Source organism: Cyprinodon variegatus, unplaced genomic scaffold, assembly GCF_000732505.1.
Source record: "Cyprinodon variegatus isolate N-32 unplaced genomic scaffold, C_variegatus-1.0 Scaffold226, whole genome shotgun sequence".
In the NCBI taxonomy this organism is placed as follows: domain Eukaryota; kingdom Metazoa; phylum Chordata; class Actinopteri; order Cyprinodontiformes; family Cyprinodontidae; genus Cyprinodon; species Cyprinodon variegatus.
In genome coordinates this window covers 253,809-269,083 of record NW_015150679.1, presented here as the reverse complement: position 1 = coordinate 269,083, position 15,275 = coordinate 253,809, and the positions used below count along the sequence as shown (strand labels likewise).

At 39.0% G+C, this 15,275-nt stretch overlaps 1 protein-coding gene across 1 annotated transcript in view; it reads left to right on the top strand.

Annotated features, from left to right (window-relative positions):
• LOC107088672 (lipoma-preferred partner homolog) overlaps positions 1 to 15,275 on the top strand; it is a 103,198-nt gene that overhangs the window by 61,683 nt on the left and 26,240 nt on the right. Inside the window, exon 3 of the mRNA XM_015380982.1 lies at positions 1,654 to 1,823. Coding sequence (XP_015236468.1) covers positions 1,654 to 1,823 — 170 coding nt within the window. The remainder of the gene's footprint in view (positions 1 to 1,653; positions 1,824 to 15,275) is intronic.

Here is a 15,275-nt window from a genome sequence, read left to right as displayed (position 1 = left end):
TATATGTTAATAAAAGAATAATTTAACACCCATCCATTTTCCATCACGCTTATCTCAATTGGGGTCACGAGGTGTGCTGGTGCCTATGTCCAGCTGTCTACGGGCAAGAGGCGGGATGCACCCTGGACAGGTCGCCAGTCCATCGCAGGGCAACACAGAGACAAACAGGACAAACAACCATTCACGAACACACTCACACCTAAGGAGAATTTAGAGAAGCCAAATAACCTAACAGTCATGTTTTTGGACTGTGGGAGGAGAGTACCCGCAGAGAACCCACACATGCTCAGGGAGAACATGCAAACTCCATACATGTAGACCCCAGGCCGGGAATCGACCCAGAACTTTCTTGCTGCAAGGCAGCAGTGCCACCCACTGCACCATTGAGCAGCCCATAATTGAACATTTTACATTTAAATTAATATGTTTGGAATTCAAATACTGGACTAAATAATCTGAATGTAAGATCTGGGCAGGTAACAAAGCACATGACTTATTAACCATCACAGGCCCACCGGTTGATACTTGAGGTGCCAATAGGTTTTAGCCTATTTCATTACTTAGGTACTGCATGTCTGTGAGGTAGACACGAACTGACACCCCTTTGGGACGAAACCTACTTCCACAGAAGGCACCGAAGACCACATGCCACATAATCTGGAAAGGAGTGACATAAACTTTACCTGGTAAACCAGATTGACGATTCATATCTCTCAGGTTTGGTTTTAGATGTTACCAATCGGACATTGCTTCCATTAATCTGTTTAGGTTCGGGGGGGGGGTCTGCAAGCCCCAAAGAGACATTTTGCATTGTCTGGCTAAGTAAAAGTAATTTAGAGCTGCAAATATAGCATAACGTTTTAATAAAGACAACCTATTATTTTTTTCAAATATTCACCATAAGAAATCAGTTAAATGATCTGCAGTTTATTTGTATTTTTAGCTTGTAAGATAAGGAAAAACATAAAGTGATTCATGATGAAGATGAAGCTTTTGTCTTTTGTAGGATATATAATTTTTGAAAAGTACAGCATTTCCAAGTTAATTAAAAGATAAATAGCTCTAATAGCCTTTATTATCTGGCACTTCTAATGTAATTCTATTGTAAAAGCTCAATTAAAATATTCTTAATAAAAACCACTAACACTACTAAGACTGATATTTTTTTATTATAGTGTATTAGATAGTTCCTTATATTATTTAGAGCTACATGTGGCTCAGGAGCCGCAGGTTGCAGATCCCTGATCTAGACAAAGGTATCAGATTGGTTGTAGTTGTGAAATCTTCTATTTTTTTTGTTAAATTCGTCAATGTCACGGTTTTTAATCATTAGATCAAACCAAATGTGTCTGTTTCTATCCTAAAGCAGCAAAAAACATTTACCTTTCCTATCTTTTTGGTACTTTTGATCAACTACCACATATTGAAATAGCAGCAATCTCCTTAGACCCTTTTACTCCTCTCTCCTTCTCCATCCTTTTTGATCTTATGGCATTATTGCAGAGTATCACATCAAGTTTTTGTTCTATCAGCATCAGGGAAGAGAGAAATATGCACATTAAAAAGGTATACAATGACATCAGTGAAAGAGGAATTGATTTTCTCCCTTTTAGTTGATCTTTTCTCAGCCTCGTCTCTCCTTCTTCTACCCAGGACGCTGTGCCAGCTGTGGAGAGAATGTGGTGGGTGAGGGCACCGGCTGCACGGCCATGGACCAGGTTTTCCACGTCGACTGCTTCGTCTGCATGACCTGCAGCACCCACCTGCGCGGCAAACCTTTCTATGCTGTGGAGAAGAAGGCGTACTGTGAGCCTTGCTACATCGTAAGCAACTTCCTTTATTGTTTCTTCCTCAGTCACCTTAGCCCCTCATGTTCTGTTCTTTCCTTCATCGTGTCCTCATGTAACCCTTTGCTGGAAGTGTTTTGTTTCCTCTGGTGTGGAGACTGCATCTACCAGATTATTAAAGCAGACATTCTGGCTTTCTGTTAAAGGCCAATTCTGTGTTCTAATCTCTCATTATGTTTAGTCTTTAATCTATTTACAGATTAGAGTTTGAGGGAACTGCCTCAACCTTTTCTTTAAAGCACTGTTTAACACCATCCTCTGTTTGCCTCTTCATGTCTGTGTATTCTTGTTCTACATTAGGGTACAATGATACCAAGAGCTTGTGAAATGGAACTCGATTTTAACAATATTGCTTCAGCAAAAGACTTGATCAGTCTGTTTCTTTTAGCCTTTAAGTGAGGAATGATCTGACACAGCCAGTATTGATGAATACTAAAACTAAATTCATTTATTCAGTCACTGTATTCTTGCTATTTGAACAAATCAATGATATTTCGTCTGTTAATTTTCTTAAATTTAAACCTCAAATGATCCCCATGAATACCATTTAAAATAATGAAGGCTTCTTCTGTAATTTAATGAGCAAAATTGATGTCAAGATTAGTCATATTCAAGTCTGATGTAAAGTACAAGTACTTCATCTGTACTTCGTTGATGACTCCTTCAACCATAAATCGATAACTCTTTGCTGCTGTGGCCTAAATCTGGCACAGTGAGGCGATCATGTCATTGTGGACGAAAGCCTAAGCATATTTCCGACCCTTGTTTAGTCCACGGTACCACAAAGAATTAAGACAAAAAGGTAAAGACGGTCCTGCCTGACATGAATGTATCTTATCAATTGGAATAAGGGCATTTATGACAGCTACTCCAAGGTTTTTCTCAAGACAGACTTCTCTTCGGTGACACCAGTGTTTAAAGGAAAACCATATATCTACACCAGAGGTAGGTAATGTTGGTCCTCGAGTACCACTGTCCTGCAGCTTTTCCATGCACCCTTTTTACGACACACCTGAAACAGATAAATGGTAAATAGCCAGCCCTCTGCTAAACCTATCGACATGCCAAGGAGGTCATTTGGACTTTAGTTTCAGGCATGTTGGAGCAGAGATTCACCAGTATATGGGCGACTTGAGTTTGACTGCTAAACCAAGCCTTAGAAACCTAGGCGTTATTTTTGACAAAACATTGTCCTTAGAGCACCACTCAAAACTGCTGACTACTGTTTAGACTACTCTAACAGTCTATTCTCATGTCTAAACAAATAGGAGTTGTCTCGTCTTCAGCAGGTTCAGAACTCTTCAGCGAGGTTACTGACTCGTACAAACAGAAGTGCTCATATTGTGCCGATTCTAAAATCTCTTCATTGGCTCTCAGTCTCTTTTCAGTTCCAGTTTAAAATCCCGGTGCTGACATTCAGAGCCTTCCACATTCAGGCCTACTCCTACATTTGAGACTTGTTGTGTCCGTATACCCCCTCTCGGAGGCTGAGGTCTCAGGACCAGAACCTGCTCATGGTCCCTCGTACTCGTTACAGGACCAGGGGAGATCGCTCCTTTCAGGCGGTCGCGCTGGTGCTCTGGAACAATCTCCTGCTTTCTGTGCACTTACTTGATTCTGTCTATGTTTTTAAGATTCAACTGTTTGTTTAAGAAAGCATTTTAATTCTAGTAGATTAAGGGTTGTTTTAATGACCATGTTATTTGGGACTGTAAATGTATTTTTATTATTTGTATTATAATTTTGTGAAGCACTTTGTGATCTCTATGTCTGTAAGCGGTGCTATATAAATTAACATTACTTTCTTACTTACTTAAAGGGATTAATGTATAAGGTACAGGACATTGGCACATTCAGACCAATGTAGCCTACCCCTGATCTACATATACAGCATTTTAGCTTCAAGTATTTTTCCGGATAGTATTTACTTAGTCTTATTTGAGCCTAAAAAGAATTTTTGCACCAGACTTCAGTAGTGATCTAAATATTGTTGGACACATTCACCATTTTCTGGCCATTTTCTGGCCTTCAATAATCTCCAACGTGCATCTTTTTCTTAGCTCAACTCCTTATTTACTTGTAGTGTACATGCACAATATATAGAATTTTATCATGAGATCTTGTTATGGCAAATACTGAAAATGTGCAAGTTTACCAATGATTGGATTAAAAACAATATTTAAGACCTAATAATATTTATTAAGCCAACAGAGCAGAAGTAATTGATTTGAAAGCATTTGTATGGGACCAGAGGGAGCTAGTGGCGTACCGTGGAAAGTCCTTAAGTCATAGTGCGTGAATTGGCCGCTTTAAATTACACAAGATTACACTCTAACTAGGGGTGAGTATTGGCATGGGTGTCACGATACAATATTATCACGATATTGCAATATCACTATATATTGCGATATTTTTCCCAGCTTATCAAAATTAAATGTATAGATGAAAGAGCAAGTGCTGCATATGTTCATCAGAAGATATTTATCATGTAGTTATTTTGGTATCCATGGTGATTAGGGTTTGAGGGAGTCAACGTCTTCCACTGTGACTGCCTTAACTACCGATAGAAATCACGATTTATCACCAAATTGATTCTTTCCTACACTTTACAACTTATATCTATCCAAAAATGCAAGAGCTAATTTCAGTGCAGAAACAATATTTGTTATTTCAGTGAAAAGCTGATCAGCCTATGAACTAGTTTTCATGGTCAAAGACAAACCAAAACAACATCAAAGACTGATGGATATTTGGGAGAAAATTGTCCAGCATGATGTATAAACTCTTAATGACCAGAATGCAGAGAGATGAAACCCCTCTGCCTCAATGATAGGAAGATATTTTTAAAAAAATAAAACCAGTAGGGCCATAAAAATCACAAGAGCTTGTTGAAGAAACCTCTGCCACTAATTAAGATGGGTTCACTGAGTAGGTAACCCTGTAACCATGGTAGCTGAGTGAGCATCTCTGCCATTAGTAGCTCAACAACCTAAACTTTGATATAATTAGTTTTACATAAAGGACCTGAGTAATCACACATGCCTGTTTGGGTTTTTACTTTTTCCATCCCAAGCTGTGACTCCATATTTCACCAAAGATGCATTCAAAGATTTTCCTTTTCACATAAGTGTAAGTCATGATTGAGTAACAAGATTGAGTAATAAGAGATTTTAACCCTCTTTATTGATAGGAATTTCCTTCTATAATTTCTGTTTAAAAAACCAAACAGTATTTTTGTAAGAGATTACCAGAAAAAAAAGCCATCTGCTAGACAAGAGATCCCAGAAATCAACAGAGTTATTTTTAATGTTCAGGGTTTTTTATTCCACCTCAAAAATCTGTGAGCAATCACTGTGTTGCACAACAAGTGTAAAAGTGTTTCCTCTGCCAAGAAGGACGCATCGTCTTGTAAGACCACAGGGGAATCATTTAGCAGAAGTGCCCATCGCTCGTCTCCACCCCTCCCCTACAGCTGGGACTCAGAGGGTTGGAGGTTCTCACGATCAGCCACAAATGGCAACAGGTTGCTGTAAACAAGAACAAATATGCGGCTAATAACTTTATAAAACTCGTCCCTCTTGTGTCTCATTTTAATCATCAGGCCCTGAGAAAGTATTTGCCTCCCTAGAGACATCAAAGAGACATTTTAGATCAGTTCTTTTATGTCAAATGACAGATTTATTTATTTTATTTTTTTTGAACAGTGTCCTTTCTGGCAATGTGGCAATGAGAATAATTATCTTGATGCCAAAAAGAGCCCAACAGATTTTGCTTTCAAAGTGGAGCAGTGCGACTATTGCCATAGTGTTCCGCTTGACTTATGCATGTAAATAGCTTTATTATAATTCATGCACGGAGTATTACAGATTTTATGGACACTGCAATGGGAAACTAGAACAGGGAAGGAAAAAGGAGAAAAGATAAAAGAAAGAGGAGATAAAAGGGAGATAATTATAAACTTTCAGTCTGCTTCATCACCTGCAAAGAGATGTAAAAAGAACAGCAAAACCAACGGATATAAGAGATACACTAAATTAACACCTTGATATTATCCCTGAAGTATAAGTAGTATTATTTAATCTGACATGTATACTGTGGTAGCTGAAGATAAGAATATGGGTTTTCTGTATGGAAGTGAATCTCTAAGTACCTGGAACCAAGCACCTGTAGTTGTTTGTAAGAGTGCACTTGTGCATGTAAAGTTTATCCAAAGGAAAGATGCTCAATAGCGGTTGTGAAGAGCCAGAGACCCGCCCCCCAGACTGACACTGTGCAGATTATTTAAAAATATGTCAAAACCCATAAGAGAGAAAGTTTTAGCACCATTAATCTTAATGGTTTTCAACATCTTTTTTATGTATGTGGATAAAGTAGGAGCCTTTCGTCTTTGCTTGATATTAGGATTTCCAGCAGTCCTAAGCTGTTATTTTGTTATTTTAGCTATTCAGACACAGACTTGCTTTGAACCATTGTTCATCTCTATGACCCAAACATTTTTGAACTTAAGGTATTGAGCTGATGGTCTGACAGCATCCTGGAGGATAGCTGGCCAACCCTGATTTCTGCTCATTTTGTTCAGCCTCCTGAAAAGCAGAGCCCTCCCTTCCCAGACCATCACTCTCCCACCTCCATGTGTTCAATGTCAGCATGATCCTCTGTAAATTAAATGTTTTTTTACTTTACACCAAATGTAACCAGATAGTTTCCACCATGTTCCACTTTTAATTAGTCAGTCAGACTGTTTCCTAAAATGATTTTTGGAACAATCAAGATATATGTGGTGAGCAGTGATTTGCCTTTAGAGCTTTCCTGTTGAGGTAGTTTTTGTTAACTATTGGATACTGAGGTTAGCATAGGCAAGCGATAGCCTTCAGAGCCTTGGATGTTGTCCTCTGTTTTGTTTAGGGATGGGGATCGTTAATATTTATTGATATCGATACCTTTATCGATACTCCTTATCGATCCGAGTCTTTATCGATACCACTATCGATACTTTTCTGTTATTTGGTGGAAAGACGATGCAACAAAATTTTTTAACAGAACTGGTATTGCTTTTATTGCTTAACAAGTGAGCATAACAAAAACGTTTCTAGCCTTCAATAAACATGGCTAATGTAATAGGCCACTTCGAAATGACATAAAACTAACTAGAATATATTTTCACAGTTGTTGGTTAATGTATTGTCTACTGTCACTTTTCATCATGTTTTAAGTGATTAGGAAAATATTTAGCAAATAAATAATTGTATTTTCAATTAAATGTAATTTTTAATAAATGTTGGCATCAGTAGTTTAATTATATATTCTAAAATAATTAGAGCAATATACAACCGTATTACTCATGTTTCTCGCCAAAAACTCAATTTCCCTTTTCTTTACGTTACACTTGAACGCATCATGATAACCTAATTGTCGTTTTACTGAGCCAATCTGAACACATCATCACGCAGCACGTCTGAAACTTTATTTACTTTTCAAGCTAACTAGCTTGTATGCTGCCGATTACAACACGGATTTCACAATTACTCTTTTTAACTGACCGGACAAGCTACAAAGTCTGTGTGCGCGCTTACCAGTGGTACTCTGAGTGGATGATGAAGACGGGCCCGACTGTGATGCGGCGGCAGCAGCAGGAGGAGTTTTTTCTGTTCAGCCATCCTCGTGTCGCGAGCGAAGTTAACTGCCAGACTTCACTTGTTTTACTTTTAATATCTGTTTGCTTACAATTTCATTCCAAAACATTGGTGGTCATGCTGCAGTGATTGGATTGATTAGATTTAAATGCTGTGAGGCGACTCGAGGGACACACAATTTTACAGGACTCCGGGAGAAAAAAAACAAAAAAACGACCAGACTCGATAGTGGTATCGATAAGCCCAAACGTTATTGATTTTCGGGTTTTGAAAAAAGTGGAACCGGGTCCTTGATAGAACCGGGTTTTGATCCCCATCCCTAGTTTTGTTATTCCCTCCTGGTTAAGTCATCAATGCCCTCCTGGAGTAATTTAGGTAAACCTCCCACTCCAGACAAGGGCTCCCACTGGTTCATGGATAATGGCTCTCACTGTGGTTTGCTGTAGTCCCAAAGCTTTAAAAATAAGTCGGAGAGCATTTACGGGCTAGAAAATGTAATTAATTTGTTCTTAATGAGCCTCCATTCTGTTGTTCTTAAAGGGATTTTTTTTGGTTCAGGTCAGGCAGTATTCGGGTAGGTGTGGCTAGTGAGAGGGGATTAAAAAGTGTGATTAATCAAAGTTAGTTCAGTATCAGACAACAGGGGTTTAGTCAAAGATGAGGTGTCTTGTAAAGGAGTGGCTCTGAGCAAACTGCTGAATCGTAGGAAGCAAGTTTAAGATCTTGAAGACTAATTAGCTTTGGAGGATTCCTGTGAAAAAGTGTGTCGACGGGGTTGCTCAGTTTTTCCTCTGCATGGCTTGCAGAAGACATCTTGACACTGGGCGTCATGACAGTCGGAGCCGAGGCAGGCCGTCTCGGAAGTCATCCCTCTTCGGGGGCACTCACAGTGATTGTAGTTGTCTCGTCTGGAGGTTCTCCAACTCCGATACAAGCACTAAAGAGGAATGGGATAATTTAGGAACTTTATTTATGCATTTCATCAGCATAAATGTTCTTCTGGCCCTAGATCAAAAGGATGGAGGAAATCTGAATTTCTTAATGAAAGTCATTTCTTCTTCTTTTATTCTCGTCCTGGGGGTCATACGCCTCTGTACGACTAGAGAGCAAACGTGAAACCCCAGAGCCTCTAAGGAGCGTGCTGGATCCCACGGACTAGAGGGAAAACTTCAAACACAGTCAGTCCAGGAATGTCTCAGATCTGACTGACAACCTTTATCATTTGGCAAAAGGTTTTTTTTTTTTTTATTTGTTTTAGATTCTCAAGCTTTTTTTTCCCCCATGTCACAGAAGCAGTGCTTGTTAATCTGTTGTGTGTGCTGTCTCAGTGAAACCCAAACTCAAAGAGGAGTTTAGTGGGAAACACTGACCAGCAGTTACCTTGCAGGAGCCAGCATAGATTAACTGATTAGCTAATGGATTTTTCTTTTTACAAACTTTGTTAGAGTATTACCGGTCCTGTTATTGCTCACCATTAGAGTACTTCACATGGGCTGCATGTAGGCCTTTTCAGAGAGCCGAGCAACTCTTACTTTTTAGTTCAGATCAAAAAACGTACATCAAAGATGTTTGTTTTGCAAACGGTAAAGTCACCTGGGAGAAATTAATTAGGTCTCTGAAATAAACCTAAAGCCAATATATCATCAGAAGAGTTACTTTCTACCCATAGGTAATCATAACTACCCATAGTCTCATAACTAAACGAACCTGTGGACATTTTAGTTTGATAAAATGTCTACCACTGCTAGGATAAATGGAGACTGCAGCCCCTGCAGCGTCACCTATAAGTGAGTTAAGTGCAACAGTGATGAAATTGTACTTCATTGCACTTTAAAGTTACAGGAAATCCAAACCAATACAGACCGAAACTCTGCATAAACTTTGAGGTTAAAGAAAATCCTGATCGGATCATTGGTATGGTGGCTTGTTCTTCTACTAGCTTCTGTGTACATCCAGCTTTTCTGAGTTCTGAGTCTGATTTATCTCTTATGGTCAACAATACTCTGATTTGACTGGAAGCCATTTCAGTGGAGAGCTTTCTTGGAAAACACTTGGTGGCTGTAAAGCTGAAAGCTCCGTTTGTGACGGACAGTGATAGACGCCTCGCTGGCGTCCCCCCCACACACAGGCTGTCAGTTCAGTTATATGTTTTGTGTAAGATAGGTTCTGTGTCTGTACCTTGAAGCTTTTTCTCTCCGGTTCTTATCCCTGAAAACAGATCACTTGGGACAAACTCTTTAAATAACACTTAACAACTTATACTGTATGTAATAAATAACCATGAGACATGACAGTAGATTCTGATTCTGACTCCGATCAGAGAAGTTGCTCAGAATTACAGAAGGAAGCTACATACCCCCGGGCTCACCTCTCAGGAAGTGGCCACAATTAACAGTTAAAAAGGCATTTTATACATCTCCATTCTGCCACATCATCATATTTTACATCACACACGTTAGCAGATGAGGAGACATCCATGGCTCCAGCCTTATCAAAATATTACACTTTGTTCTAAACTGACTCATTCCATTCCCAAATATTTGCCACGTATAGAATGAAGTTTATAACTGTATATCCTGAAAGAGAAAATGTCTTATTTAGATCAACTATTGGGGAAAACATCAGTTCTGACATGCAACAGGCAGCTAATATTAAAGTCTAATAAACTCCTACATCATCAATGATAATTATCCTAACAGTTTATAAGCCAAGTAAATGGAAGCAGGGGAACACCTCAGGCAAATGCCTCTGAGACAAAGAGACAGAAAAAACAAAAGGAAACTAATGACGTGCCGATGCTCTCGCATCACCACACATTGAATCACATCATGCAAAACAAGACAATAATTGTACGGCTGCAGAGTTTATCAGCAACACTGCATATTCAAATAGGCAGTGATAAGTCCACTGTGAGGGGAAGGCTGCAGCAGTTAGAGGGCAGGCGGTGGCACTGAGGTTGGTTAGAGAGAGAGATAGCAGCGTGTAAAATCAGGAAGTAAGAGCTGCAATGATAACAGGTGCGGGTGAGTTCCTCTACATTACTAAAAGGAATCAGTAATATCTAGGCAAACAGTCTGAACAAGGCAAATCACACTGGGGAAGAGATACATCTCCCCTGCTTAAATGCCACCATTGTCCCCTCCCCGCCCAAATATGTAAAACGGCAGCTCAGATACGCGCCCTGCTGATCACCTACTTTGATACCACGCAGTGTACTTTGTTGGATGGCAATCAGCGTGCAAAATGTATTCCTGCAATTCCTGGCAAAGGCGGCAATGGGGTTTGTTTAACGCTACTCACATTCAACACCGGGGGAGTTTTTCCCCAGGGAGCTCTTCTACCCATAAGACGTCCCGGATCAGATGTGACGAGCTTCCACGGGGCGTTGGGAAAATCCATTTCACACGCAGAGAGCAGAGAATATGCAACCAAAACAAAAAGAAAAAAATGGGGAATGAGTTTCCAGTTTAAATCAGATTAGAGAAAGTTTAATACATCCTGATGTATGTTCTGATTTTCAGCAAGTTCTTCTTTCCCCAGAGCTTTGGGAGCAAATAAAACCTTTATTCAAACTTTTAGAGCCAAAACGAGACAATGTTGATTTAGCTGATGGGGTTTGAGATTTGTAAACTGTATACTTAAACAGAACAAAGAAATAAAGGAAGAAACCAGCTATTGACTTCAAATGTGAGTCATTATTATTTTATCACAGGTTTTATTTGCATCTTCTGAACCAAAGTACCTCCTTACACCCATTATGCCAACCAAAACCATCCCTAAGCATTGGACATCTCCCCTGTTATCATCTTTATGTATGCCTAGTATTTAGGGCATAGAATCTGGAATCCAGTGGTTCTGAGTTCAAGCCCCACTCCCACAGACTACCACTCTGGGTCTCTGAGCAAGACCCTTAACCCCACAATGCTCCCTGGGCAGCCCACTGCTTCCCAAGGCGAGCTGCGGCTGCGGCTCCGGCCTCCTTAATAAATATTATTATTTATTAATAACTGTCAAAGGCTGGCAGACTGGTTGAATTATTATGAAAAAAAAAAAGCTTAGTCTTTTGATTCCATTGTTAATACCAACATTTATTTGCATTACCATGAAACATAGCTAATGTAGCACGGATGGCTCTCATACATCAGTTTAAATCATGTTTTTTGGAGATAAAAAAGCAAACAAACAATTAATTCACCTAAGGTGAATTTCTGTTCTATTTATTGTATACCTTCAGTTCTAGAAGGTATGGAAAGAAATGCAGCTTATGGCCTTGAACCTGTAATGATGAGCCTTTTTTGTTGCTACATTAACTCATCCTGAAAGGTAAATATCTGATGGATGTATATTTCACAGTAGTACAATCCACTCAGTGGTTTTTTAACACTAAACAAGTATAATGAATTAGCCAATCATAAAGCTAGGGAAGTTCAGTCCAGCAGCCCTGGTGACATGATCTGCCAAATCTAGCGACTTTTTTCTGCTAATGGAGACTTTGGCGACAACATATAAAAGCACCGAACTCTGCTCTCCAGAGTACATAAATTGGTAACGCCGCCTCCTACTCTCCTTTTTCTTGTTTGCTGTCATGATTCATGCAGCTATTATTTCATCCAAATGAAAAATGGAGGACAGATAAGCAGATCATGGCTTGTCTACAGTGAAAAGAAGGACTGGGTTATTTACTCTTGCCGTTGCCTTTTTGGAAACACAGGAAGGAGCAATCAGCTAAGTGAGCTTAGTGATTGGAAAAAATTTTTTATTCCTTCTGAGACAGCATGAAAAGTCACCTAAGTACAAAACATAGAGAGGAAAACAACAAGAAAATTGACAAGAAGAGAGGGAAAAAAACGTAGAACAAATAATGTATGTCTATTCCATTAAAATTTCTGTATAATGGGTCTGAGGGCCGCCTGCCTGTCTTTGCCTAGGGCCCCAAATTTCCTGAATCCGCCCCTTATATATATATATATATATATATATATATATATATATATAAGTGAAATACATGTGAAGACTTTTTTTCTTCTTGATTTCAGCTGCAACATGTTGGTGTCGGTGTCAAAATTTGGCATCAATCCCCTTTAAAATGTGATGAAACAATTGATTATCATCGTGGATGTTATATTAACAAAATCTGCTGCAAATCTGAGAGGAATATTAATGAAAACTTGCAAATTATGCTAAAAGAATAAAGATAAACGCTGTCCAAGCATTTATTAGCGAGGTGTATCTGATAAAGCAGAGCAGAGGGATGCTGGATATAAGCATTCTGAGTTCTTACAGCTCTTACCTCCATTAAATGCTTCAATCATTGGGACTAACGAGTCAAAGCTGGGTTATATTCGTTGTATTTTAACTTTAGGGAATGTGCCTCTAACCATGAGAGCACATTAGTTAACAGAGCTGAGAGCAACTGGGACCCGTCACATATCTGATGGCTCCTCTGGTCTTTGAAGAGAAGAGGTTCAGCTCTGGGATTCAGTGTCACCGAGGTTAATTACTTAGGCAGGTTACCATGCCTACTGTTCCGCTCACGTCTGCCTCGTTACCCCAGCAGCACTTTTCTTTAATGCCATATTTCCAACGCCAAGTTTTGGGTCCGCCAAGTTCCAAATTCTTTTTTTTTTTTTTCCAAAGTGCTCTTCAGTAACCCCTTTTTAGTTTAGATTTTCTCTTAAATGGCGACAGTAATGCAAACAATCCCCTGTGTCGCATCTGACCCGTGATCGCCTCTCTCCGTTCCTGTTGATTCAAATGTTCGGAGGCAGATTCTCTGGAGGGCAGCTGGTTTAAAAGTCTAGTAAAGAAGTGAGGTGACATCAGGAGCTGAGCTTCATGCTGAAAGAAAATGACTAATTTTGACTAATGAAAAGATGTTCCAATACAAAGAGCTTTATCTGGTTCGGCCTCTTTTGACAGAATTTTTGAGAACACCGAGGTCACGGACGCCATGAATGCAACAAAGCCCATTATCTTCCGTTATTTAAAATAAATTAGCTTTGCCCCTTTTGGCCTCTCTGAGGAAGATTTCTCCACCCTGCTGTTGGAAAAGACAAACACCCTGAACCACTAGTCATCAGGAAGCATGATTGGCTGATGAGCTTTTACCTCCAGCAGTTTGAGGGTCTTGGAAAGTCAGATTTCTGCTACTGTCCGTTTGTTTTTTCTCCTCTTTTATTACCTTCGCAGTTTCAGTACGCTAGTTTGGTCTATTTCTTTCATGCACTTTAAATGGTGCCGCATGTTTAATTCACTGACAAAAAACTACATCAGAGAAGAAACTAATTTTTAAACTGACCTTGTTTTAATCGTAGGAGGTAAAAACATTGTGTGCACAGAACAGAACCTGCAACCCGTTTAGCCTTCCTGGTCTGATGCTGAACTTACAGGTGAGGTTGACAAAACATCCTGAAGGCTGCTACAAACTAAAACCTTTTGGCAGATGGCTGCTTTTCATTCGAAATAAGTTAAATACAAAACAACCAAAACTTTAAAAGTACGACAGAGCATTAAGGTAATACGAAAAGAAAAGTTAAAATTTTTTTAGAATTTTTAATCGGCTATAGTGAACCTTTTGGGGTTTCCAAGACCTAATTTAAAAGATCCTATTGAAAATGATTTCCTTCTCCTTTGGAGGTTAGGTACCAGTTCTCTCTTACATGTCTGTCACACAATTGCTTATCTGTTTTTTATTTTCATAGCATCAAAAAGCATGATCATATAAGACAGTAAAGCTCTCAAATGGGCTTCACATACATTTAAAAGCCTCTAACGCAGTCTAGGATAAAGCAGATCCCCCCATATTTCCACTTTACACCATATAAGCTGCACATGTGAGTCACTCTCACAGAATAGGTGAAGCTCTGGATCAAACCTGCTATCAATGACCCAATAATAATGGTACCTAATCTCATCTAAGGCATACTCTGTTGTCCTTTTTTAACTCTTCTAAAAGGGATTTTACCACCTTGAGGTTAAATTTCAATATGGGCAAACTTAACTTTTTTTTCAGACCTGAAACATGTTCAGTTGATCCAACAATAGAAAAAACAAAAAGTGTGAAAGGGCTGTCACTTAAAGGTACAGGGGTAGCTGCTTTGAAAAACCTCATAGGACCAAATAGTTTTCTCCAGACCACCATTTTCACACCTTTAAATGTGGCACATATTTTTATAGTATACATCATCTGTACCTGGCAAGCTGGGAAACAGCAGCTTTATATTCAAATTAGTGTTTGTTGTCTATTCTCCAAGAACCAGGAGTCCTGAACTTAGTTTAGGTCTAAACAATAATAACTTTTAGAATAAAATCGCAAACAAAAAAACACAGTTTTCAAATCCGAAGCACTTAGTTTTTGTTGTTGGTGTTACATTCAGTTTTCTCACCATACATTAAAGAAGATCATTTTCAGACAGCATGAAGTTCTGTTCATTTAAGCTATTAATCAATAACATTGACTTTGGACAGGAGAGGCTTCAAGGCCATGCAAACAATAAAACAATGTAAACATGTAGATGAAAGAAAACCAGGATTTTTCTTTGTTAAAGATGTTTGACTTTGGGTAATTCAGCTCATTCTACCTTTATTGCTTTTACTTAATGCTGGTTTCCAGCCAGGTCTACGAAAGAGGATTAGGGCTGCTGAAAAAATAAAAAAAAAGGTAACTGATTTTAAAATTTTGTTTCAGTATAATAAGAGAAAATAGTCAGAATTCTGACTTTAATCTCAGAATTCTGACTGAATTCTGACAGCTAACAAAGCATCAAGCCGTAGCATCAAGCGGAAGCCATATCTG